Source organism: Podarcis filfolensis, assembly GCF_964270895.1.
Source record: "Podarcis filfolensis genome assembly, chromosome: 8".
Taxonomy (NCBI): Eukaryota; Metazoa; Chordata; class Lepidosauria; order Squamata; family Lacertidae; genus Podarcis; species Podarcis filfolensis.
In genome coordinates, this window is record NC_139611.1 from 66,670,476 (window position 1) to 66,694,727 (window position 24,252).

The following is a 24,252-nucleotide window of genomic DNA, read 5'->3' on the forward strand; positions in this document are numbered from 1 at the left end:
GTTCATGGTGTGTTCCGGCACCTCTTTTTCTAGAAAAACAGCACTGGATACAACCCAGTCTACATATCCATTAACTGAGTATCAGTATGGTGTCATGGTTAGAATAGGATAGCCCCACACTCCATTGAAGGCACTGAGTGATCTTGGGCGAGTTACACCCGCAGCCTAATCTACTCCATGGGGTTGCTCTATGATAAATGGGTGAGAGAGGAAGAACCTGATATAACCATAATAATCCAGTTAGCCTTTGTTTTCTGTTTTAATTTTTAATGCAAAAAATGAACAAACAAAAAAACAAATGGCACTCCACCCATGCCCCAAAGTATTGTATTCTTACTGCTGGCTTTAGAAATTTCTGTCAAACAGATTCCCCCAAAGTCTTCTCATTTTTCCAATTTTTAAGAAATGAACCAAGTGGGAAGGGGGGGGAAATCCCTTTTCACTCCTTCCCCTTTCCTTAAGGAAACAAGAGAGAGGGAGGGAGGGAGGGAGGGAGAGACCAGGCAGTCACATTGCTGAAGTGATGTGCCAGGCTAGAATTCTGTTGACCTATTTCTCAAAGTGTTAGGAACACCAAACATGCATACACACACACACACACACACACACACACACACGTATATATATATATTTATCTAGTAAGCTTGGTATGGTTCCCAGCATGCAGAGTAAGCAGCAGGTATACTTGGCCTGCTGAGCCCACAGCAACAGCACAACCCACATTTGATACATCCAGGACGACAATCCAATACTCAAAAGGGCAGGTGGTGCTTGGGTGCTATGTCTGATTTGTGTGTATGTGTGCGTGTGCGTGCAAGGTTTAAGCAATTCTTGAAAGTCTCGTAACTGCACCTATTGAAAATAAAAACCACCGGGGAAGGTTTGAAAAGGGAGAGCTGAGAATCCAGTTCTAGGAGGCACAAAAGGGCAAAAACAGTTCAAGGGTGTGAGCTGCTGCAGAAAGATGAAGACAATTAAACAAAAAACAAAAAACGTCAGCATCTGAGTGAAGGGGACTGTGGTCTCTCAAATCGGGATGAGGTGGGGGGGTTGCAATTTCTTTTTCTCCCCCTCTCTGCAAAAATCAAAAGTCTAGCACAGTTGATAAGGTAACACAGAACGTAATTTCTTACGGTGTTTGAGAGCTGAGGAATAAGTAAGGATCCCATTTCCTCACAATCACTCTCATCCATTAGTCAGATGCATTTCGGGTACCCGGCTTCATTAACTTCTAAGACAAAACAGTTGAAGTGTAAACAAGGTGTAGACAAAGTGTCTTTTTCAAAACTGGGTCTATGGGCTGTAATCACACGCTGTGCGATCTCAGTAACAGCAGGGGCTTATTTCCCTTCTGTGGGAGTGCTTAGGATTAGGCAGGATAATAAGTTTCCTTTCCCTTCCCCCTTCAGTAAAAATGGACGCTGCTCTCTCCCATGTGAAAATCTTTGTTTTCCTTTAATATCCTATGGGAACTTACCTGAAAGGCTGTAAAAAAGGAAAGAAAAAAGGAAGGCAAAACAAATAAACAATCGATGAACCCCAAAGCAACATTACAATCTGGCTTCTTGGCTAGTCCTCCAAGACCACAATCTCTACGTTGTGGACCTGATGCTGGTGCTCATCGACCTCAGCCACCACCTTCTCCTCAGTCCTCAGTTCTGTTCCCAGAATCACAGCTTTAGCCCCGGATTCCTCCGACTCAGCTTCCGGATCAGGTGCCGGGTCTATTTCTATGATGGTCTGTCCTTCGTCTGAAGTGCCCTCGACAGCCTGGAGAGTAGAGGTCAGGCCAGACTCCATGGCCACCAGTTCCACAGGATTCACCACTGTGGCCACATTGGCAAGGGTGCTGCTGTCCTGCATGGCAGCTGAACTCAGCAGGGCCAAGCTGGAAGACGGGTGAAGGGTCACCGTGTCGGAGGAGCTGGTCTTGGAGGAAGAGACCATCGTGGCGTAGCGGAACAACTGTGAGCCTGATGGCAAAGTATGGACAGTCACTGGACTGGAGCCCTGGCTGATGGTTGCCATCGGAATGTTGCTCACAGAGAACTGCTGCCCCATGGGTGCAATGGTGATGGGCGAAATCACTGTGAACTGAGGCTGCTGGATGGGGGCGGAAGGGCTCAGGACGGTGGCCGAGGCTGGACGCTGCAGCCGGGGCCTCTTAGGCGGCTTGGGAGTGCTGACAGGCATGAGGACCACGTTCTGAACAGTCTGGGACTTTAGCTTCTGATCCCTGGCAAACTTCTTCTGCTCCTCCAGCTGGCGGTCCAGGTCTGCAAGGAAAAATTAAGTTGCACAGTCAAGCGGGAGAAACCTTTGAGAAGCTGCCAAGAATACAGGGGCTCCTCAAAGCGCCAATGGGGGGGGGAGTGAGAAAAACAGATTATTTTCGCAAGAGTAGCAAAGCAGCTTCTTGGCAGGGAAAGAGTTTTCAGCCACTTCTGCTGCTCCCCATCAAAAGGATGGAAAGGTGGGCGGAACAGATTGTCTCTGCAGACAAATCCAATTCTTTCAGGGAACAAAAATGGGAAGGGGGTGGGAGGGGGAAATGACAGCCAAGAATCTCCCTCGCTAAATACTAACCTCCCAAGAACAAGGCTATGGAGGGCAGGCAACAAGCTATTCGAATGAAAGATGCATCATGTGTTAAATATTCAAGCCTACAACATGTATTTAAACCATCAAAAGTGTCCTCAAACATTAGAAAACTGTGGGAAGAGGCTATCATACTTGTGTACAGAAATCCAGAGCATTGGTATGCAATTCATACCTTCTGGCAAGAAATGGAAATCCATACACAGCTAATACTAACCCTACCAATAATCTTAAATTTAAAAAGTCACTGTACACAATAGTTATCAAAGGAAGTGGAGCACACATATGCACACATGCCAAAACATAATCATTGGTATTAGGTAGAGAAACGGTGCTTTAACTTATGGAAAAACTAGGTATGAATGCAATTAAAATGCACATTTTAAGAATGCCAGTACTCTTTTGTTTGTAATTTTATTTGTGTGTCGCTTTTCTACAAAAAAAGAAGGAAAGAAACCATGCCCAAATTAGCTCATGACAAAGAAAACAGGAACGCATTTCAAAATCAAACCATACAGGAACAATTTTTTAATAACATGATACAACAACAAGACAATCAAAGATAACAACATACAAACCCTCCACCAACATTTTAGCATTGTAAATATAGCAAAAGTATATTAACAACATCCAAAAGCCAAAATAATAAGTGAGCTTGGTCTAAGAAAAGCCCCTCCCATGATGTTGCTCACAATCTCTCTCCTAGAGCAGCTTGTAAACTTCTGAAGGCAAGGGGTAGGATAGCCGGAAACACCCCACCCATATTATCCTCTCTGTGCGTGGGTGTTACTGTGTCAGGACTTTAGGGACCAAGGAAAGGGAGTCACAGTAACAACAAAAGTCCTCTAACTTCTATTTAAATAGCAAGGGAAGCCACCATTGGCATCAAAGGGAGCTTTCTTCCAAATGCAAAGAGCAGGTAAGATGAGAGAGAGAGAGAGAGAGAGAGAGAGAGAGAGAGAGAGAGAGAGAGTGTAACCATAAAAGGGGAAATGGTTAAAAACTCCCCACAGTCCAGACCCTGCTCAGCATCTCCCATGACTGCTATTTGCATTTTTAAAAAAATGATTGTGGGAAATATAGTAAGAAAGGGAGGGACTCAGAATGGCAATAGATGTTAACTATTTTGAGCCAATTCACTGCCAGGACCTCTTACTGTAGGAAGCCTAAATCCTGGGTCCTTGTGGAACGACGGAACTGCCCTATACAAAGCCGGATCATTGGTTCACCTGACTCAGTATTGTCCATTGTGACTTTCCCAACACCTGCTACCTGAGCATTTACCAAAGTTGCCAAAGATTGAACTTGGGAAATTTTTTTTGCATGTAGAACATGTGTTCTACCACTAAGATATGGCTCTTCCTGAAAAAGGCTACAGCCTTGCTCCATAGGTTACTGTAGCGGGGGCTACTTCTACCACTACAACGACTACTGGGGCATTGCTTCAAGAAGAAAGGAGAGGGCTGTCTTGCAAATGCAAGTTGCTGTTATTTTTAAAAAATGACAAGGCTAAAAATAGCACTCCTGGGCCGAAACTGTATAGCAGGGAATCACACTGTCCTCACAGAATATTTGAAAAGGAAAAAAAAAAACATGTTTACAAAATGATACAGGCATTGGAGAACACTGGCGACATCAACGGAATACGGGAATCTGAACACTTTAGCAGAAGAAGGGCAGTCTTGAGAAAAGTTGACTAGGCTGTGAGGCAAAATGAACAACAAAAGCACATTTATTGCACAGTGAGATGATAGATTTAGAACATCCCAATAAATGTGCTCCCCGTCATTAACATACCTGCCAGAGTATAAAGAATCTGTTCTTCTCCCTGCTCCGTTTGACTCTTCCTGTTGTCCAGCACTCTCTTGACAGTGTCCATCAGGCCAAAAGTGTGAGCAACATTATTTAGGACAGCAGCATCTACAGAAAAACTTCCATGGGTTATTGTCTGGTTTTCTAAACGGAATCCAACATCCAGACAGAAAGAGAGAGAGCACCTCATCACAAAGAGCTTGAACCTCTTCACCAGTACTAATGCTTCTGCAGCTAACACAAGTGATCTTGAATGAAGTACAGAGGTCGTTTACATCATCTTCATTTTGAATATTAATAAATACAGTGCAATGGGTCAAGATTTACATCAGAAGGAAATCAAAATCAAAAGCCATGAAAAGTTCCTCTTGACAGTTCCTCTCACGAGAACCGCACATGGAAAACTGTTGTTTTGGGATGTCAAAGCATCTCTGCTGGCATTTAACATTGGCAGTGAGATCCTTGGATATTGGATTAAAAGCAGAAAATAGGCCTTTGAGGATTAGGCCAGAAGTCTCCTTAAGAGCATCAGAAGAGTCCTGGTGAATCAACTAAAGGCCTATCTACTCTAGCAATTTGTTTTCCACAGTGGCCAGCCAGATGACTATGGGAAGCCCACAGAAGGGATACGAGGGCAATCGTATATCCCACTGTTGTTTCCCAGTGACTGCAAGTCAGTGGCATGCTTATGCTAATGCATGCGAGAGCTATTTCAACCATCCATGCATCCCATCCACATCTGGCCCATTTGCAGCACAATCTGATACAGTGGAACTTTGGTTCCGGAATGGCTTAGTTGACAAACAAATCGGCTCCCAAACGCCGCAAACCCGGAAGTAAGTGTTCTGGTTTGCGAATATTTTTCGGAAGCCGAACGTCTGTTTTGGCTGTTGGCATTGTTTCCGGGGCCAATCAGCCAATCAATCAGCCAAACGTTTTCAAAGTCGAACAGACTTCCAGAGCAGATTGAGTTTGAGAACCAAGGCACCTCTGTATAGGTTTACTCAGAAGTAACTCCCACTGTGTTCCCTAGTTTAGAACTGCAACCTCTAAAAGAAAATCCTGCACAGTACCCTTATAATGATCAGTTGGCACAGAAAAGCTCCTGTTCTATTTCATTTGGTCAATGTAAGAACTATTATTGAATTAGAGCTTGTTTTCTCTTCCCTCCTCATCTCTTTTTCCTTTTGTCTTATGCATACACGTGGGCAGGGACTGGTTGAATTGACTTTATTGCTATTATGTAAACTGCTGTGGAAGTTTCACTGGGGAAAGAAATCATTTTAATTAAAATAATAATAAACAAAACAAAACCCAGGCATCTCAAAGCAAATCCCCATGTTACATTTTTACGCATGCTGGTTCGCATACTGTGTGTTAGCAACAAAGAAATCAGTTACATTTAGCATGCGCGCTCTCTTTCTGTGTGTGTCTAACCTAGTGCGTTGCAGGGATAAAACAGAAGCAGGAGAAACATGTATGCCACCCTGAGCTCCCTTATGGATGAGTAGGATAAAACACAATAATCCATCAATCCAACTGATTACTGTATTGTACTGGAGACTTTTCCCTTATGGCTAATGTAGCCCTGAAAAAGCAACCACAGCATCTGGAAGGACAGAGAGAGGACTTTTACATCACTGACCCCCAAACCTCCATGGCCTTCACCTAGAGGTCTGAAAGCCAAGAGCTGCTTATGCCCACCTTCCCAATTCAGACTACAAGACTTATGAACTGCACGGAGTATTCTAGTAGCTTTAGGGGGGAAATGATTTAGGAAACAGAATGTTTCGCTTGTTGCCCTGTTTTACTATGGAAACCACTTAAGAGAACTTTTTTTGTTGAAAAGATGAATATAAATATTCTAAAGTAATTATTTTCCCCACCCCAAGTAGTCAATACCTGGTCATGGCACTTCCCAGATAAGCCCGCTTGGCATTGATGTTGATGTGTTTTTGGCATAAGGTGAAGACTATATTTGCTTTTATTCGCTTGGCCATTCCAACATGTTTTATGGCTGGTAACAACACAGTACTATGCATGTCTGCCGAGAACTAAGCCCCATTCAGTTCCCCACTAGGGGGGCTTATGGGATCGCAACATTAGTATTGTTTTACAGCCATTCTGGATTTTATTGAGTTTTGCTGTGGCTTCTGCAATTTTCAAGGGTTGTATGGAATGTTAATCATACTCAGAACAAACTCACTGAAATGAATAGGTATGACTAACTTAAATGAATGTACTGTGAGTGGAACTCAGCTGAATAAAACTCATTCTTAAGTTTCAAACCATACACCGCCCTGGGAGTCCTGTTACTGAAGGGAGGATTATAATCTGACTTATTAAATACAGTGCACAGCTACACGTCACAAAGATAAAAAGAGCATGAAAGTCTATCCCACTGGTAGTCATTTCATATTGACATGGAGACTGCTGACCTCCTACCCACCGGTAACCTGGAAGGGTGACTGGCCAAGCCTCTCCTGAACACCTCTCAGCACCTCTTCTATCTCCTTCTGAATGTTGCAGACAACTTCTTCCATCAACCCCACATCAGCGATTCCTTTCCAGAACATCAGTGTGTCCTCTGGCACAAGGGAAGAGAAAGATTTGGAAGGAAGGATCAGTTGGCAATTGCACTGCAAAGCTATACTGGCAATCATGCCAAGACCAGCAAAACATTGTATAGCAGGAGGCATCTCTGGAAACTGGCTTCTAAGGCTGCAAAGCTGCACACATTTCCATGGAAGCACGTGCTGCTAAATTTAATGGGGCTTAGTCATGAATAGGCTTGCATAGAACTGTGCTGTAAAACTAGCCATCAGGGCACTCACCCTACAAAAAATAATAATCAAATTCAACTCTCAATACAGAGAGCAGTACTAGGGAATTCCATATTGCTATAAAAGCTACATTTCATGACTTCTAGAAGTTTGTTTTACATGCCATCACACCCTGCCCCCAAATCATTGCAAAGCCTTTAAAGAACAGCAATTGTAGCAGCTAAAGCAGCAGCATTAATATCTGAGCACTTGGAAGTGGGCATTTTACATCTGCATTCCTCCCATGTGTCTTCACCAGCCTCCCAAAATCTGTTCATCTTGCTGTGTGTCCTTTTTCTTTAATTCTCACCCATCTTGGACACACTGTCAGGTTGAAAAGCAGCATATATTTCACATAAAGCAATATATGCAAATCTGGATTCTTTTTGTTGCTTGAACAGTATGTTCTAAATAAGACAAATGAAGCCATCCTTGTGGCGGAGGCGTTGGATATTTTTAAAAATACCAAATCACAGGGCATTACACATGGACTGTGCTGGACTTGGAAGTATTAGACCAGCCTGTTGTTTTGGACCTCCAGCCTGGATTAAAGAAATTCATGGAGGATAAGACTGTCAATGGTGCCTCCAGTTGCAAAGCCAGTATGCTACTGAATACTAGCTGTTAGGAGGAGGAGCCAGAGAGGACTAAAAAAACAACTGATGATTTGCACAATTAAACAGTCACCAAGATCAAAAGCAGAGCTTTCCAAATTTTAGCACCAATTAGCATATGGCGCCTCAGTTTCCAAAAGGGGAGGGGGGCAGATTTTTCAAACTCAGTACTTCAGGCAGTTCACACATTTAGGTACAAGCCATCAAGCAAGGAGGCACTGCTGAGCAATGTGCATGCCTGTATGAACCAGCCAATAATTGAAATACAGTGGTACCTCGGGTTAAGTACTTAATTCGTTCCGGAGGTCCGTTCTTAACCTGAAACTGTTCTTAATCTGAAGCACCACTTTAGCTAATGGGGCCTACTGCTGCTGCCGCGCCGCCAAAGCATGATTTATGTTCTCATCCTAAAGCAAAGTTCTTAACCTGAGGTAATATTTCTGGATTAGCGGAGTCTGTAACCTGAAGCGTATGTAATCTGAAGCGTATGTAACCTGAGGTACCACTGTAGTGTCCAAATAGCCGCCTCTAGCTGACAGCTGATGTGTCGCCATCTACAACAGGTTTGGGGAATCTTTGGCCTTCCAGATGTTCCTGGACTACAATTCCCATCATGCTTGGCCACTGGCCACATTGGCTGGGGCTGGAATCCAGGACCATCTGGAGGGCCGTGGGTTCTCCATCCCTGATCTACGGCCATGAAAATGCTAACCCCACTTCTTCCCTTCCAAAAAACCCCCCTCTCCATGTTTACTATAAAATGATCTCACACAGCTCACCATCCTATCCATCAGACCCCACCTGCAAAAAACTCACTTAACATCTCAATATTCAAATCAGAATTTTGGAAATTCAAATGTTGAATATGGGGGGGGGAGCCGCATGGGTTTTGAAGTATGGAGTTTTACATGCAAGTTCGATTTTTAAAACATGGGTGAAATGTCCTGCCCCCTTGCAAAAAAATAAATAAATCTCTAATATCAACTTTGTGTTTTAGTGTTCAGTTGTAAAAAAGAGGTTTTGAATTTGTTAATTTATGGTTTTATAAAATTTCTTGTTAGTCACCTTGATTTCTCTGGAGAAAAGGTGAGATATGTTTTAAATAAATAAAATTACAAACATAGCTCTTTGCAGCATTTTGCTGTCTGAAGGTGGGGAGGGGGAGCCAGGCAGGTGGGCTGCTAAGCCATTCAGGCAAACAGCAGAGACATACCTGAAATCTCCTCTGGGTCCTTCTTGATTCCCTCCTCAGTTGCCATGGTGACTGCTGCTGTCAGAGCACGGTTCCATTCAATCCCTTCCTCCACACTCTCCTCAGACACTGTAATTTGAGTGATGCTTCCTGCAGAAGGGAGGATACAATTGAAGATGCTTCACTGCCCAGGCTGTCACTGTAGCTTCCCCCTACACATACACACACACACACACGACCACCCTGATTCGTAATACATGGATTGAACTAAGCCAAGTAAAAAACCAAGGGCCAGTTTAAAGACCAATAACGACAGCAGCTGACAAAACCAGAATACCCTTGTTGTATATTCCAAGCATCAGCCATGCAGATACTGAGCGGGTGTAATTATCTTTTAAACTATGTCCACTTTGGGTAAACAATTTGGGGGGGGGAGTTTCCATGTGGAAGCCATAATGGGCTGGTTAAGGGGAAAAAACAAACTTATCCAGAAGCAACAGTGTAATGAGGGAAGCCAGATCATATTCCCATGCTCACTGAGCACACCTCTCTGCCTGCAGGCTCTTCGATGTTCTTACGCATGGGCATAATTTTTTCACGTGACCTACATGCGTATAACTGTCATGTACAGGCTGAGCTGCACAAGCCAATATTTCACATATACAGTAGTCCAGGAGGTGACCTATGCATGTGTGATTTTACATGTGTTTCCCCTAACCAACTGGAAGAAGGAACCATCTATCTCTGGCCTTGAGATGAGACAAAGATGACAGAAGGCAAGGCTCACTTATTGGCCCAGGCCATGGTCAACCAGATTCATGGAAGAAAGGGACCATGATGTGCTCTAACGTCCCAAAATGCAATAGGCTCAAGATCTCAGTTGCACCACCATCAACGAGCAAGGCACTGAATTAACAAAAAGTGTAAAGGAAAAAGTAAATCTATGGGAACAGAAGGAATTTCAACAAATAGTAGATTCTCAGGTACAGCTGGAGTGAGATGTTATGGGTTTGTTTTGGTTTTGTTCTTGTTTTTATTACGTATTTTATATTTTTACGTTGTGAACTGTCCACAGATGAAGGATGGTACACAAATTCGGTAAATGCATAAATAACTTTTATGTGCTCATCAAGCAATGGAGGATTATGATAAGAAAAATAGTCAAATATTTGTGTGTATGTGTGTGTAATGCCTACAGACTTATATTAAGTGGCTTGGGCACAGTTTTATGGTAATGTCTGAATTTGAGAGACATGGGTTTAAAGGTTGGCAACTGGGGCTTTATGATTAACATACTGTTTCTTACCCATCCCAAGCCTTTGAGATGAGATAAGCTACAAGTCAAAATGAAATAAATACATTTCAAAAGGAACCAAGGTATTTGACTCCACATAGGCAAAACAAGCTAAATGTTTGAAATGTAATCACAGGACAGCTGATTATGCTTATTCTTATTTTATTTTACACATTTGGTGGAAGTGAAAGACAATTCACATTTTTGGTATACACTCAGGGGCATGAATAATGTGCCATTTTGCAACTGCACAACACAATGGCATGATTTAGTATTGGGCAAATTGTTCTGCATGCTGAGAATCTAATCTTTCTTTCTTTCTTTCTTGCAAGATTCTAGTCCATATCGATGCACTTGTAAGTGTGTGGGCAACATTCGGTGACATTTCAGAAGCCAGCAGGTAATCCAAACAGGATGTCCAGTGGTCAGGGGTAGGGCTTCACTGCTCTGCTTGGCAATTTGCTCCTTTTTACAACTAGGAGAAGCAAAGTAAATTAAGCAAATATATGGAATTACAAGCAAATTTGCATGATTTATTTATTTAAAAAAATTAGCTTGTACTGGCACAGCATTTGGGCTACGTCGGTGAAAACATTTTTTAAAAAAACTTTTTTGATGCAAAATGAATAAGCCCAGGTACTGTGCATAAAATGTACCAGCTGCGGATTGAATCAGGATCAGATTGATTTAATGCATTTTTTAAAAGCTTCAGTTCCACCCACAGATAAAGACTTTGAAGCTAATCTTCTAACTGCAGCAAAAAAAAAAAAGGAAAAAAGAGAAAATGGAAAAGTTTCTCTCACTAACATGACTAAAAGCTGACTAAAAGGTTGGCGAAATATCATAATCTTGTTCGTATGAAATAAGGAATGCAAATTAAATGAAAAAACCCTTTCTTAGAATTTGTATTACAAAGGAACTCATGCCATGTACTGTACGTGGCACTCTAAAAAAAAACAACCCTTTTTCCTTCCTTTCTTTTTGAAGCTGCAATTGTTGCCACCTGTAGCATGAACAGTGGTAAGGCTCCAGAGAGTATGAATTTGCCAGAAGAAAGCCTGAATGGTTTAGCTGTAAAATACATCATTCTGCACATTTTTAAGAACCAAAAATAAGGGGGAGGATTCAGCACACTGAGAAGAAGGTTCTCAGTTGTCTATACACTTAAAAATTGTTTCCTGGAACCATAGAAATTCCCATTCATTTGTCAAGTGTTTCTCAAAGAAAGAGAAAAACAGTTCAGAATTCATTAAAAACAGAGAGATCCAGCAGTGGGTAGAGCAGGCAGGGGGTAGGTCCTCAACAGATAAATCATTATGATTTCCCCAAGGATAGGAAATTCAGAAAGTCTACTACTTTCGCCCTATTCCCACTTTACTGTTCTGTCACTGGGGTCCCTCCCAGGCAAAGTAAATCTCATGGGGAAAGGGAGTAGAAAGAAAACTGTTTTAGCGTTAGCTCATTAAGAGAAGACAGAATGAAAGGGAAATGGTAGACAGCAGTGCCCCATGGCAGGAATGAATTCTACTCCTGTTCACCTGTTCCCTACCGTCAGCGGAGGTGGGAGTCTGTACCAGGCTTTGCTGCCCTGGCACCGGTGCCCTGGCACTGCTGATCAGGAGGTCAAACTTGGTGCTGCGACAGGTGTTTGTGCAAACCTTGTCATGCTGGTAGAAGTCAATTTGCCCAGAATCCATCATCTTTCTGCAAAGAGAATGGGGGGAAAAGAAGAGATCGTGGGAAATGAACCTTCTGTTTGGATTCTTGCCTGAAGTCCTCGAGGCAAAAAGATGAAGCATTTTTGGCATGGTGCATTTTTAGAGGCACTCAGGGCCCTGTGGTACTGGGCACTTATGCAATCACACAGAACAATGCCAGAAGTTGGTATTGGATGCATTGCTCAGCATGCTTCTTTCTTGTAAATTTTACCTGGTGTAATTTTTGCCCATGTGGTGTATTGGTTAGAGCATCAGACTAGGACCTGAGAGACCAGGGTTCACTCAGTCATGGGTGACCCTGGGCTAGAGGAGGTGGAAAAGCAAGTACAGTACCTTGCAGTCCTTGAAGGAAAGGTGGTATATACATGCAATTAATTAATTAGCAAAGAAAGGTTAGAAAAGTTTGTGGGCAAAATCTCAGAAGCCAATCGGGAAGCTGAGCAGGCCTTTCTGTGCCCATCATAGCTCTTTGCCCTCTTTTATAACTGCAAGAAACAGACTAAACAAATCACAAATTTGCAAGATTTATGTATTTATTTCTCAAATAGATATTTATCCCACCTTTCAGGGTATATAACTGTGATTTATAAAAGTTGAAGAATTCAGATTTTGTGGGGACAACCCCATAGCAAAAGCTCTAATAAAAAGGTAAAGGTAAAGCTCTAATATGGTTATGTGCTCCACACACACATTTAGACCAGGAAGGACTGTTTCTGGGACTCAGCTGCTCTCTGACTCATCACCAAAGCAAGCCAACCCAGAATTACCACTGGCATTGGTGAGAAAGAATGGCAACTCCATGAACACCCCCCCCTTTTGTGGCAGGGGACACTGCCATCAAGTCAGCTGTCGGTAGGAAGGACTTGGCAGCAACAGTACCCTTGATATCCTGATCCAGACACTGTTATCAACCCCAGATTTAGTCTAGTGTGTGGGAGCTGCCATGGAGCGATTGCTCTTTGTTCCATTAGGCCCTAAACGGCCTCGGTCCAGTATATCTGAAGGAGCGTCTCCTCCCCCATCGTTCTGCCCGGACACTGAGGTCCAGCTCCGAGGGCCTTCTGGCGGTTCCCTCACTGCGAGAGGCCAAGTTACAGGAAACCAAGCAGAGGGCCTTCTCGGTAGTGGCGCCCGCCCTGTGGAACGCCCTCCCATCAGATGTCAAAGCGATAAACAACTACCTGACATTCAGAAGACATCTGAAGGCAGCCCTGTTCAGGGAAGTTTTTAATATGTGACATTTTAGTGTATTTTTCATCTTTGTTGGAAGCCGCCCAGAGTGGCTGGGGAGGCCCAGCCAGATGGGCGGGGTACAAATAATAAATTATTATTATTATTATCCATTACTGAGGCCAAGGTATTTGGAATCTCAGTAGACATCAAGTCCAGGGTATCATGGTCAGAGGAAATGCTCATTTGATAGAGACTGCATGTCCAAACACAGCCCATGCTGTGAAAAAAAGTGCTAATTATTGGCCACTCCCTCCATTTTTATTGTTCATATTTCTGCCCTAGGACACTCTTCCGGCGTTCTTTGAGGGAACATGCAATTGCCAAAAGGATTCAATCCTATCTTAAACATTTGTTATCTCAAAGTGCACCATGCCAAACCCACAGCACCACTTTTAACCAACAAATGAAAGATGGGAACTTAAATGGGGGCGGGAGGAATACTGCACAGAAAATTATGCTTTTGGTGGAAGGCTGCTACAGTGGCAGAAGGCTATTACCTCAGCATGATTCCTCCCAGGCGAATGGCTCTCTTCCAGTCCTTCAGCGTAGATTTGCCAGCCAGATGAACAAAATGCTTTGGGCTGATAAGTTGATCATTGAACTAACAAAGAGAAAGAAGAGGGTAAATGGGAGACACTCTGTCTCATAAGCCATTTCCAAGTCAGCACATCAGCTGCCATCAATCACAGGTGGACATTGATCAAATCACACCAGGAACTAGTGAACTTAGTTTTCCTATCTAGAGAAAGAAAGGGCCGACAGGGCTTCTTTTATCCCAGTATCCTATCTCAAGCCACTGGCCTATCTAGTCCAGCATCCTACTCTTACGGTGGCCAACCTGATGCCTATGGGAAACCCACAAGCAGGATCTGAGACCACTCTCCCCAACAACTGGTATTCGGAAGCATACTGCCTCTGATTGTGGAGGCAGAGCATAGCCATCATGGTGAGTAGCCATTCATAGCCTGGTCCTCCATGAATTTGTACAATCATCTTTCAAAGCCATCCAAGCTGGTGGCCATCACTACCTCCTGCGAGTTCCACAGTTTAACTTGCATTGCATGAAAAAAATACTTTATTCTCTCTTGGTACCCTCTCTTACACTAATATAATATTAAATTATGCAAGACCATCTTTCTGCTCTTCTCTGCACAATCATAAGATACAAGGGAGAACAGGAGGGATACTGTATCTTTAATACCGCTTTCTTCATCCTACATGACAAACAGCATCTGCAAAAATCTCATCTCCAACACTGCTATTACAGGTTCACCAGGCTTAATCAGAATCAGAGGAAAATGATTTGAATCCCACTTGCTGGGAAACAAGTGTAGGAGAGTGGGGAGGGATCATGCCCTCGCATTTCGCTTGTGGCCTTCCCAGAAGCATCTGGCTGCCCATTGCAGAAAGCAGGATGCTGAGCTAGACAGGGCTTAGGTCTGGTCCCACGAGGACTCTTGTGCTCTGTCATTCTTTCCACCTGATCACCTCTGTTTTTATTTGCCTTCAGAAACAAAGCAAAACATGCCAGGCAACAAGAAACAAAGACAGTGGCAATGACACTACTATGAATTGCCTTAGGCCAGGGCACAACTCACTTGTGAGCCCCAACACTCGCGTCAAAATACGGCATCTCCTACTTCAAGAATGAGGTCAAGATACCCTGCATTCCTATTCTGCCTCAAGTGTGTGGTTATAGAGAAGTTGTGAGGCCTCCCCTTCCAAGTCATTTCCATAGGCACCTCCTGCCATTGCTTCAGGATCCATTTATGCTACCGCCCTGATAAGCTGCAGGGCTAGCTTACAGGAAACGGAAAAGAAGAATCAGCAAACTGAAGCAATTTCAAGTCTCACTGGAATCGCAACTGGGTCCATCGCTGGATTAATTGGACTGAGTGTTCTGGTTCCCATTGGTCAGCCCTGTGGCGTACCAGAGAATCAGCAGACGTGGCAGGCATGCTAAGTGGGCCAGCTCAGCTATTCATCCACTTTAATCTACTTCCCACCACTGACTAGTTGGTGTGATGTGCTTTCTCTAATGTTGGATTAGAAACTGGGCCCCTTTTACCATTACCTCCATCCAGACTTACATGCCAGACTTTTCACATTTGTCTTTCAAGGCTTTATCACAAAATGTATGGATCGTGGTGACCAATGGAGCACCTTCAGGATTCCATATTCTCTTTTCCCAACACTGCTACAAGATGGCCCCTGCCAGTTCCCTATAAGCTGGGGCACACAATTACTGGCTGAAGCCAACTGCCCAGCGTAAACAGGTTGGAGGCAAAAGAGAGGCTAATGAATAAGATGGTTCAAACCTCCCAAACCCTTACATGTGCCCCAGGTGGGATTTCCATAACAAGAATCCTGCTGAGTCAGATTAGAAGTCCAACTAGTCCAGCATCCTTTTCCTACAGTGGCCTCCAGAAAGCCTACAAGCAAGATTCTGCCTCCTGAACTGATAGTGCTAACACTAGGAAATGTGCACACACACAGTCCCACTATCCAAACATAGTACATTAGGTGGGTGTCCACATAACGAGTTGGCGATTTTCATTTATTCCAATGGGGAAATTTCTAATGTGTTCCCGACCACAGAATTTTGACCCCCAAACTATGAAAAAAAACTGTAAAAACCCTCCAAAACCTTACAAAAGGCAAACAAGGAAGGAAACAAAATGCTTTCTTATTTATCCAATCTCTCCCCCTCCCCTCCCTCATGGTTTCTGTTGAAACAGCTGTCGCAGACCAGCAAAACACAAAATAATGAAAGCTTGCTTAAGGCTGCTTATTTGCTTACAGTACTACACATAGGTCCAGCTATTTGGATATCTGAATCTGCAGTGTGTATAGTGCGGTTTGGGTCCTAATTCCTTATATTCGGATAATTCTGTATAATGAGCATTTGGAAAGTGGGGCCTGCATGTACTTCAAATAATCCTCCTATGGAAATTCCAGTGAAACTAGAAAATAATAAATGAGAACAGTTATGTCAAAAAACAAGCAACAGAGAACGGGGGTCGGGGTGGGGAGCTGGCAAGGACAGCATTACTGTGCTGTTACCTTGACACATTTGACATTGATTCCTGGGCAAACAAATTTCTTCCAGAGCAGAATGGCTTTGCTCTCTCCACAGGTGATGGGGTAGGCAATCTCAATTTCTTCATTTGTTTCGATGGTGCTGGGGTCTGTTGGTAGAAGCAGGGGAAAATAAGAGACAATTCCTCTGGAAAGCACATGCCATTTATATAAATATATGCTGCTGCCTTGTATCAAGTCAGACTACTGCTTCATCAGTGAGCAGCAACAACACTCCAAGACCTCAAGCAGACATTTTCCTCAGCTTGCTTATCAGATATACATTTACCTGAGGATGTGCAGATTGAACCCGAGACCTTCTGCACACAAAGTACATGCTCTACCACTGAGCTACAGCCCCTTCCTTAAAGGGAGAGGCAAGTGTTTGGCTCACTTAACCAAATGCACCAAGCTATGGTCACACAAACTGGAGTGTACTGCACTCAAAGAAAACATTGAGCTATGGTTTGATGCTAACTAGAAGTAAAGGCTACTCTCCTCACCTTACATGCAAAGGGGGGAGGGATGGCATGATCATGGATAACCATGACTTATCATGACTTCTGAATGGAGTCTCTGCCTACATTAACCAACATGGCTTCTATAAGACCTTGCTTGAACTGGTTTTGGACAACATAGCACTCTTATTACTACTCTTGGGGCCCTACCTTCATATCCACCCAACCATGGGAGTAGAAGAACCTTGGTACACAAAAGCTGCAAATTATGCTCCATGACAACTCTGTTGAAATGGTGTCAATGCATCATATTGTCAGAGAGGAAACTTACCAATGCCTTCTTCAAGCTTGTGTATGGTGTGCGTTTCCACGGCCACTACAGCCGTACTGGTCTCAGAGCTCTCTTGATAAACCCTGCTGTGAAAGTACCCACTGGTAAGCGCATTATGTAAAGCACAGAAATTATTTTAGAGCTTTGCATAGCTTGAAACCAGAGAATCTGAAGGAAAACTTGCCTCCATAATCAGCCTGCTCAAATGCTGAGATCACCACCCGAGGCCTTTCTTGGCAAGTCAAGTAAAATGGAATTAGTTTATAAACTAACTTCCTCTTCCCAACCTCAGACCCTAAATCATAGACTGGGGCGGGGCTGCAAATACATGTCCCCTACCCAGCTGTGAAATGAAAGCTCAAAATCACATCCTTACAACATACTGGTATTGCCCTCGCATTTTCAGAACTATTTTGGAGGCATGAGATCTAGAAAATTTAGTTGAAATTCTCTCTTGCACACAACTGCCTTCCTTTATGTCTACCCTGTGGACTTACATCTCAACAATTCTAAATGCTTCACCCAAGACTGAATTTTACACAGAAGCACAGAAACACAACTAGCTGATGACTTGCCAACTTACCCTTGTGGCACTGGCTGCAGTTGTAATATCACCTGAGTTTTGGTATCTTCTGGGTTTCCCCCTTCATTTCCTTCAGTTGGCACAACGACAACATCCCCTACAGGGATGCTTACTTCAGCATTTGCCATTTGCCCACATGAAGTCCAAGAGAATGGAAGACAAGTGTGCTGTAGCAAGAAATAAGAAGGCGACTTTGGTTTTTTTTGCAAGGACAAACAAGTTATCATCTCTGGCCAAATTATGAAAGAGATTTTTTCTAGCACAACCATAACATGTCACAAGTGACCACATGCACTACAACTTGTAGCAACAGCTCATAAAAATCACATTTGAGGTGCTCAGTTAATCTTTAGATCACTGAAGTCCTGGGAAGGGGAAAGTGCCAAGGCTTTACTGGCTGCACAGGCTTACCCAAAGTTTTTTTTCTTTTTTATATATATTTTCTAATACAAGTACATCTAAAAACTGCAGAGAGCATTCATCACCTTATTCAGAGACATGCCCCTTTCTCTCAAACTGGTGGATATGGTCAGATGCAAAAGAAGACAGGGCGCCTGCACTTTTGCCAGCTGTGTAGAATGAATTTCAGCAGGTATATCTTGCAAGACAGCTATAAAAGATGCAGGTGTCCTATCCTCTTCTGGAAGGACCAAATTTTTATCTTGCTGCAGAACTAGCAAATTTATTCAACCAGTTCATTGATTAAGGGCTGCAATCCTACATACAATTTTTTGGAGTAAAGTCCTTTAAACTCAACATGACTCACTTCTGAGTACACATGCATAGGATTTCTCTATCAGATTTATTTAATTAAGCAACAGTCATAGCAAGCTGTGAGCCATACCACGTGCCGTAGAGTAAAGGCAGAAAGTAACACTCCTACGATTCCTCCCACAGAGGTCTTCAAAATTATATTATGGGGCAACGAGAGCATAGGGAACACAGATACTCCATTGAGCGGTTCAAGATTCAAGAGATTATATATGCCTGTGCTTTCTCTCTGTCCCCTCTCTGAATCACATGAAAGGGTTCAGCCAAAGCGAACATCAGTGTCCAAAACTGAAGCCCCATAATGTTTGATTTTTGTGTACATCTGTGATTTTTATTTGGTTTTAAGTTGCATTACTTGTGTTGTGCTGTAACCTGCCCTGGAACCTTAAACTGAAAAATGAGCAATAAATATTAAAACAATAATGTTAATAATGCTGCAGCATTGGTCTTCAGCTAGTGGGACAGGACCACTACCAGGTCACAGGCTGCACAGCAACTCTGCTATGGTACAGCTAAATAGTCAAAATAAAGAAATGCTTGCTCCATAAAATGCATGTTTGGCTGAAAGGTAGGTAGGTACCAGGTTTGAAATGTTAAAAGGCTATTGCTATAGTGATCATGAGTCAGGCATGGGAAGACAGGAGATGCAGGCTGTCTGGGCAGGAGCCCACCACCACCATTCCATGTTGCTAAAAACTATGCTCCATTAACTTCATTTTCAATGAACAGCATACCCTCCATCCATTTAAAAGCCAACATGGCTCCCCCCCCCCAAATGGTTCACATTATGAAAATGCAGTTGTCTGACAATATTAACATTACAATGCAAAATGTACTTCAGCGCCTGTCATGTGTGAAATGGCAGGCTTTGTTCAACATGTTGCCTTAGTTTTCATGCACTTTAGAGGAAGTTTCACAGAAATGAGTGGGACTTATTTCTGAGTGGACACTTATAGAATGGCCCCACACAGTTCTAAAGACCCTGAAGAAGACAACACTAGGAGCATTATTTTAAGAAGGCATCAACAAAACGCAAACACAGTATTTTTTACAGAGTAACAAAAAATAGGGACTGTTCCTGATAACTATAAAGAGTTGTGTAGCTTGGTTTATTATCACAGGCAGAGTACATACCATATACACTGATATCACATTCAAAGCACATTTCCCCCATCAAATAATTATGGCCACTGTAGTTTAATCCTCAAAGGAACAAATTCCCTGCAACCCTTAACAAACTACAATGCCCAAAATTCTTTAAGGCAGAAAATGGGTTTTGAATGTGCTTTAAAAGTACAGTGTATATATATTCTTAAAAAGCTGTCCATCTAGCTCAACAGTGTTTGCTCTGACTGGCAGTGGTTATTCAGGGTCCTAGCTAGAGGGTCCTTCCCCATCCCACCTCACCAGCTACCAGCTATTTTCAACCAAGTGACAGGGCCCCAAACCTGGGACCTTCTACTTTCAAAGTTCTAACACTGAGCTATGGTTCCTCCCTATTAAGAAATTTTACTATGTGGCTCTTATTGAAAGAAGAGTATCTGTTCCATTATTCATTTGGCTTGGTAAAACACAGAAAGCAAAATTTCTTTATTTGCTTTTTTTGCGTTATGATCATAGGAATAGCCCTCAGGGGTCTGACAAACTGTCCATTTGGTCGGTTATCTTATTTCCATGTCAGATACCTCTGGGAAGTCCACAAATGGGATATGAGCCAGCAAGCATCTACTGTTGGGCTTCCCTATCAACATACTTTTTAACTTGGAGACATACTACCATTGAGCCGAAAGTTGCATATAGCCATCATGCCTCACAGCTATAAACCCATCCTCAATGAATTTTAAAGTGATCTGAGCTAGTGGTGGTCACCCCATCTTGTAGAAATGAAGTCCACAAATTAGGCACTTTTGTCTGTTAGATACAGGGATGAAGGAGTAGATCTGGAAGTTAATTGTTGACAACCAAGTTCAGTAAACAAATTATTAAAGGTACTATGCGTATTTACTGAAAAGTTCACTGATTTGAAGTGATCACAATACTTGCAGCCTTCCTGGACTCAGAAGTCCTACTGAATAGTGTTTACATCCAGGTAATTATACAGCAGACCACAGCTGCAGTTTCAGGTTGATTCGAATTAATAATGATAAGTAGAGTCATAGGCATTGATTATGTTTGACAATTCAGAATGCCTAGCTGCTTATTATTATGGGTAAAGGGTGTGCTTTCAATGTTGAGATAGTCCATGAAATCATATTTCTGCCTTTATCCTTCCCATCTCCTTCAAGCAGTTAACAGTTAATGTTTGCTCTTTCACAATCCTCTCTTCTTCAGGTGAAAAAAACCCTGCTTTCTTCCACCACCAAATTTCCATAATCATATAGCCCATAAATTGAAGCCATAATGAAATGATGAGACAAACACTCTGGGTACCGGGAAACAGGCTTTTAAAGGATTGGGATTCCAGCTGGCATATATCTTTGAGATAAATTGCACATTCACCAGAACTGCAGTCTACATCGGGGTCATCGGAGGAATAATTTTGTACCCATTGGCATCGCTACGTCATTGGCATAAAAAAAAAGATTGCACATTTTATGGTTTTTATTGATATCTAATCCAGGAATCACAACTACCCTTTAATCATTATTTATCTTTTACAAATGAAAGCCATTTCTTGCCTACACACCCACCCCGCAGATCTTATTACATCAAAACTATTTAAGGAATAGGACCTAAAGCAAGGGGATACTTCTCCAATGATGTGTTTGAACCCATAATTTCCTCTTGAACACAAACTACCCAAGCACCATGTTTTGAAGTTAAGTTAGGGGCTGCCACCACATTCTGTGGGAGCAAGTTTCATATATCGTTTATGATTTGCAGAGGTATTTCCGTTATATACTTGGAAGGACAGTTGTTTTATGCTGCTCTTTGCTACAACTGAAATAAATAAATAAATAATAAACCCAGCGCTAGAAGGCTTTTCCAGAACTTTATTCTATTAACTTTGAGGGGCTTTATAATGTTTTTATTTAAATGCTTAATTCCATCCATGTCTGGCATTCCTCACCTTTTTAGAGGGTTTCAGTTTCTTGAGGGACACATTATTTCTTTATTAAGAGCCTCAGGACATGAAGCTTCTCCCTCAAAACAAATAAATAAACAAACGTGCAGCTATATCAGTAATATATTGACTCTGCTAAAAGGCACTGCTGTCCAGTTCAGGAAAACAATTTTTAAAATTTTATTTTTTAAGAAAAAGGTGGCAATTTCAGCAGCTGAAGTGATCCTTTTCCCACCATTGGTCACTTCGCCTCTGACCAGAGCATCTCAGTTCAGTATTATTGTCGTCGTCGGCGTCATTATTATTATTATTACTATTTTAAAAACCCCAACCCCTGCCCCCAAAGTGCCTGAGGGAAACCCTAGAGCGCGGCTTCCGCTCCGCGCCCATTTTCCCTGCCCTCGAAGCCCCCTCACAGGCCCTCAAGATGGGGAAAGAAAGTGGGCGGGGATCCCCGGAGGAGAGGTGTGGCCTCTCCACGGCCACGCCCACTACCACCACCTCCCTCTCGCTCCAGGCCAGCGGACGACGCGCCAGCAGCCTCCTCCTCCTTCCCCCCTCCCTCTCTCCCTCCTTCCCCCCTCCCCTCCTCCCGCAGTGGCGCGGCGACGTCCGCTCTCCCGGCGGCGGCACGTACGGCGGCGGTGGCCGTGCGCAACTCTAGGCGCAGCCCCCCTCCCTCGTCCCTACGCACTCTGCGTCCCGTCCTGGTCCCTCCCGGCTCCCGTAGCGCGGCGGTGGCGGCAGCAACGTCGCCCTCTGCTCCCTCCCCCCCTTACCGTCTCCGAGCGGCCGAGTCCGGGGCTGTTAAGCAGTGGGGGGGGGAGGGTGAGTCGAAGGAAGGAGCGAGCATGCGCAGGAGTCTCCACGACTCGGCCGCCAGCACTTCCGGCTGCCTCCTGCCTTAAAGGGGCCGCGAGCAATTAGTGCTTTTGCTCCCCACGGCCGTAATGTGGGGGAGCTCGGATTTAACTTTTTGGGGGAGGTGGGCGGAGGCGGGTGGGGCTCGGCTTGCAACCCTTGGGGAAATTGGTCGGTGCGAGGCGGCGGATGGTCAGGAGCCGGTAGTCGCTTCTCAGCTGCACCAGCCGCAACGGGGCCGCCAGAATAGTATCGTTGCTTTTGCCATTATTCATTATTCTTCGTCCAAAGCAGCGCGTAAAAAGTAACACGCAAAACTCCTGACACCTCACTGCCTGCATGTATTTCTTACCTCGTTAAGGCCGCTGTCAGATGCCCAACGGTCTCTTACTCCCTGATAAACATACATAGGGCGTAGCTGCCCCACCTCCCATCCACAAAAATTATTGAAAAGCATTGAAAGTACAGTACTAAATTAACTGAGGTTCTGCCCCTCCCCAGCAAAAGCCTGCCCCCCTGTGATGTTCCCTTTTTTTGCAACTCACTTCTACTCAAGAGTTGAAATTCATGAACCCAAATTAGTCATGCCCATCATTTTAAATGGGCCATGATCTCCCCAAAAAAGCACAACAACTTCAGGAATCTGAAGAAGTGTGCATGCACACGAAAGCTCATACTAATAACAAACTTAACCATTAGGTCCAGTCGTGACCAACTCTGGGGTTGCGGCACTCATCTTGCTTTATTGGCCGAGGGAGCCGGCGTACAGCTTCCAGGTCATGACTAAGCTGCTTCTGGCGAACCAGAGCAGCGCACGGAAACACTGTTTACCTTCCCACCAGAGCAGTACCTATTTATCTATTTGCACTTTGACGTGCTTTCGAACTGCTAGGTTGGCAGGAAATAACAAACTTAGTTGGTCTCTAAGGTGCTACTGGAAGGATTTTTTAATTTATTTTTTTTACTACGGCAGACCAACACAGCTACCTACCTGTAACTAGAACTTTAGGAAGTAGACCTTGCAGAGGGTTTAGGGCTGCAGCCGCTTTTCAGCAATGGGAAGGATGATTATTTTCATTTTCATTTTTTTGTTATACTTGTATACTGCCCTTCATCTGAAGATCACAAGGTGATTCACAGCATAAAAATGCAAAACGAGAACACAAAATACATAAATAAGAACAAGAACAAACCAATAAACCCCTCTTCCAGGAAGACATTTAAAAAGGCATAGAATGCTACCCAAAATTAGTCAAGAGTTGGCCCATTGAAATGGATGGGCATGACTAATTTGGGTTCATTAATTTCAGTGGGGTCTACTCTTGAGTAGAAGTGAGTTGCAAAAAAGCAACTGGATAATAGAACTCCAGGCAAATCAAAAGATGCAAAAGAGTGAATGAAGTCAAGGTAACTAAATAAATATTCGTATTTCCCAGAACTTTTTGTCGTCCCGCAATTTGATCGCCTTGTCGAGTGCCTCCCACTGTTCCTTTCTATAGAGGGATTTCTTAAGTTTTAGAGTATTTTTATAATGAGAGCGCCACCTGTGCAGATTTCCCACTGAGGACAGGGTCCCTTCCTGTTTTACCTTATTTTGTTTTACCTTATTTTACCTTATTTCTGTTTTACCTTATTTTTTGGGGGGGTCTAGATGATACCCATGGGTCCCTTTGAAACCTGTGATCCTGTATATGTTGGGTAGGATTTATAAGAGGAAACCAGCCAAACCAGTTCCTTTGCTCAGGACAACAATACCTCAAGGACACCTTTTCCCAAACAAACCCTGTGATAATCATCTGAGGCCCTTCATGTCCTTCTTCCAT

General features: G+C 43.4%; 1 protein-coding gene across 7 annotated transcripts; it reads right to left on the reverse strand.

Annotated features, from left to right (window-relative positions):
- Window positions 1-246: 246 nt before the first annotated feature.
- Window positions 247-22,454, reverse strand: GMEB1 (glucocorticoid modulatory element binding protein 1). Of its 7 annotated transcripts, XM_083627370.1 has the most exons (11): window positions 22,348-22,387; window positions 21,575-21,648; window positions 17,734-17,900; window positions 17,151-17,236; window positions 16,347-16,471; window positions 13,781-13,884; window positions 11,882-12,036; window positions 9,060-9,188; window positions 6,860-6,997; window positions 4,396-4,554; window positions 247-2,276 (listed from the first exon to the last, which is right to left on the reverse strand). In XM_083627370.1, exons 3-11 carry the CDS (start codon window positions 17,859-17,861, stop codon window positions 1,570-1,572), a joined length of 1,731 nt encoding a protein of 576 aa, XP_083483496.1. In that variant the 5' UTR covers window positions 17,862-17,900; window positions 21,575-21,648; window positions 22,348-22,387; the 3' UTR covers window positions 247-1,569. The 7 variants fall into 7 exon arrangements, with proteins under 7 accessions (XP_083483496.1, XP_083483501.1, XP_083483498.1 ...); XM_083627375.1 differs by lacking the exon at window positions 21,575-21,648 and having other exon boundaries at window positions 4,396-4,518; window positions 17,151-17,233; window positions 22,348-22,454; XM_083627372.1 differs by lacking the exon at window positions 21,575-21,648 and having other exon boundaries at window positions 17,151-17,233; window positions 22,348-22,454.
- Window positions 22,455-24,252: the final 1,798 nt, after the last annotated feature.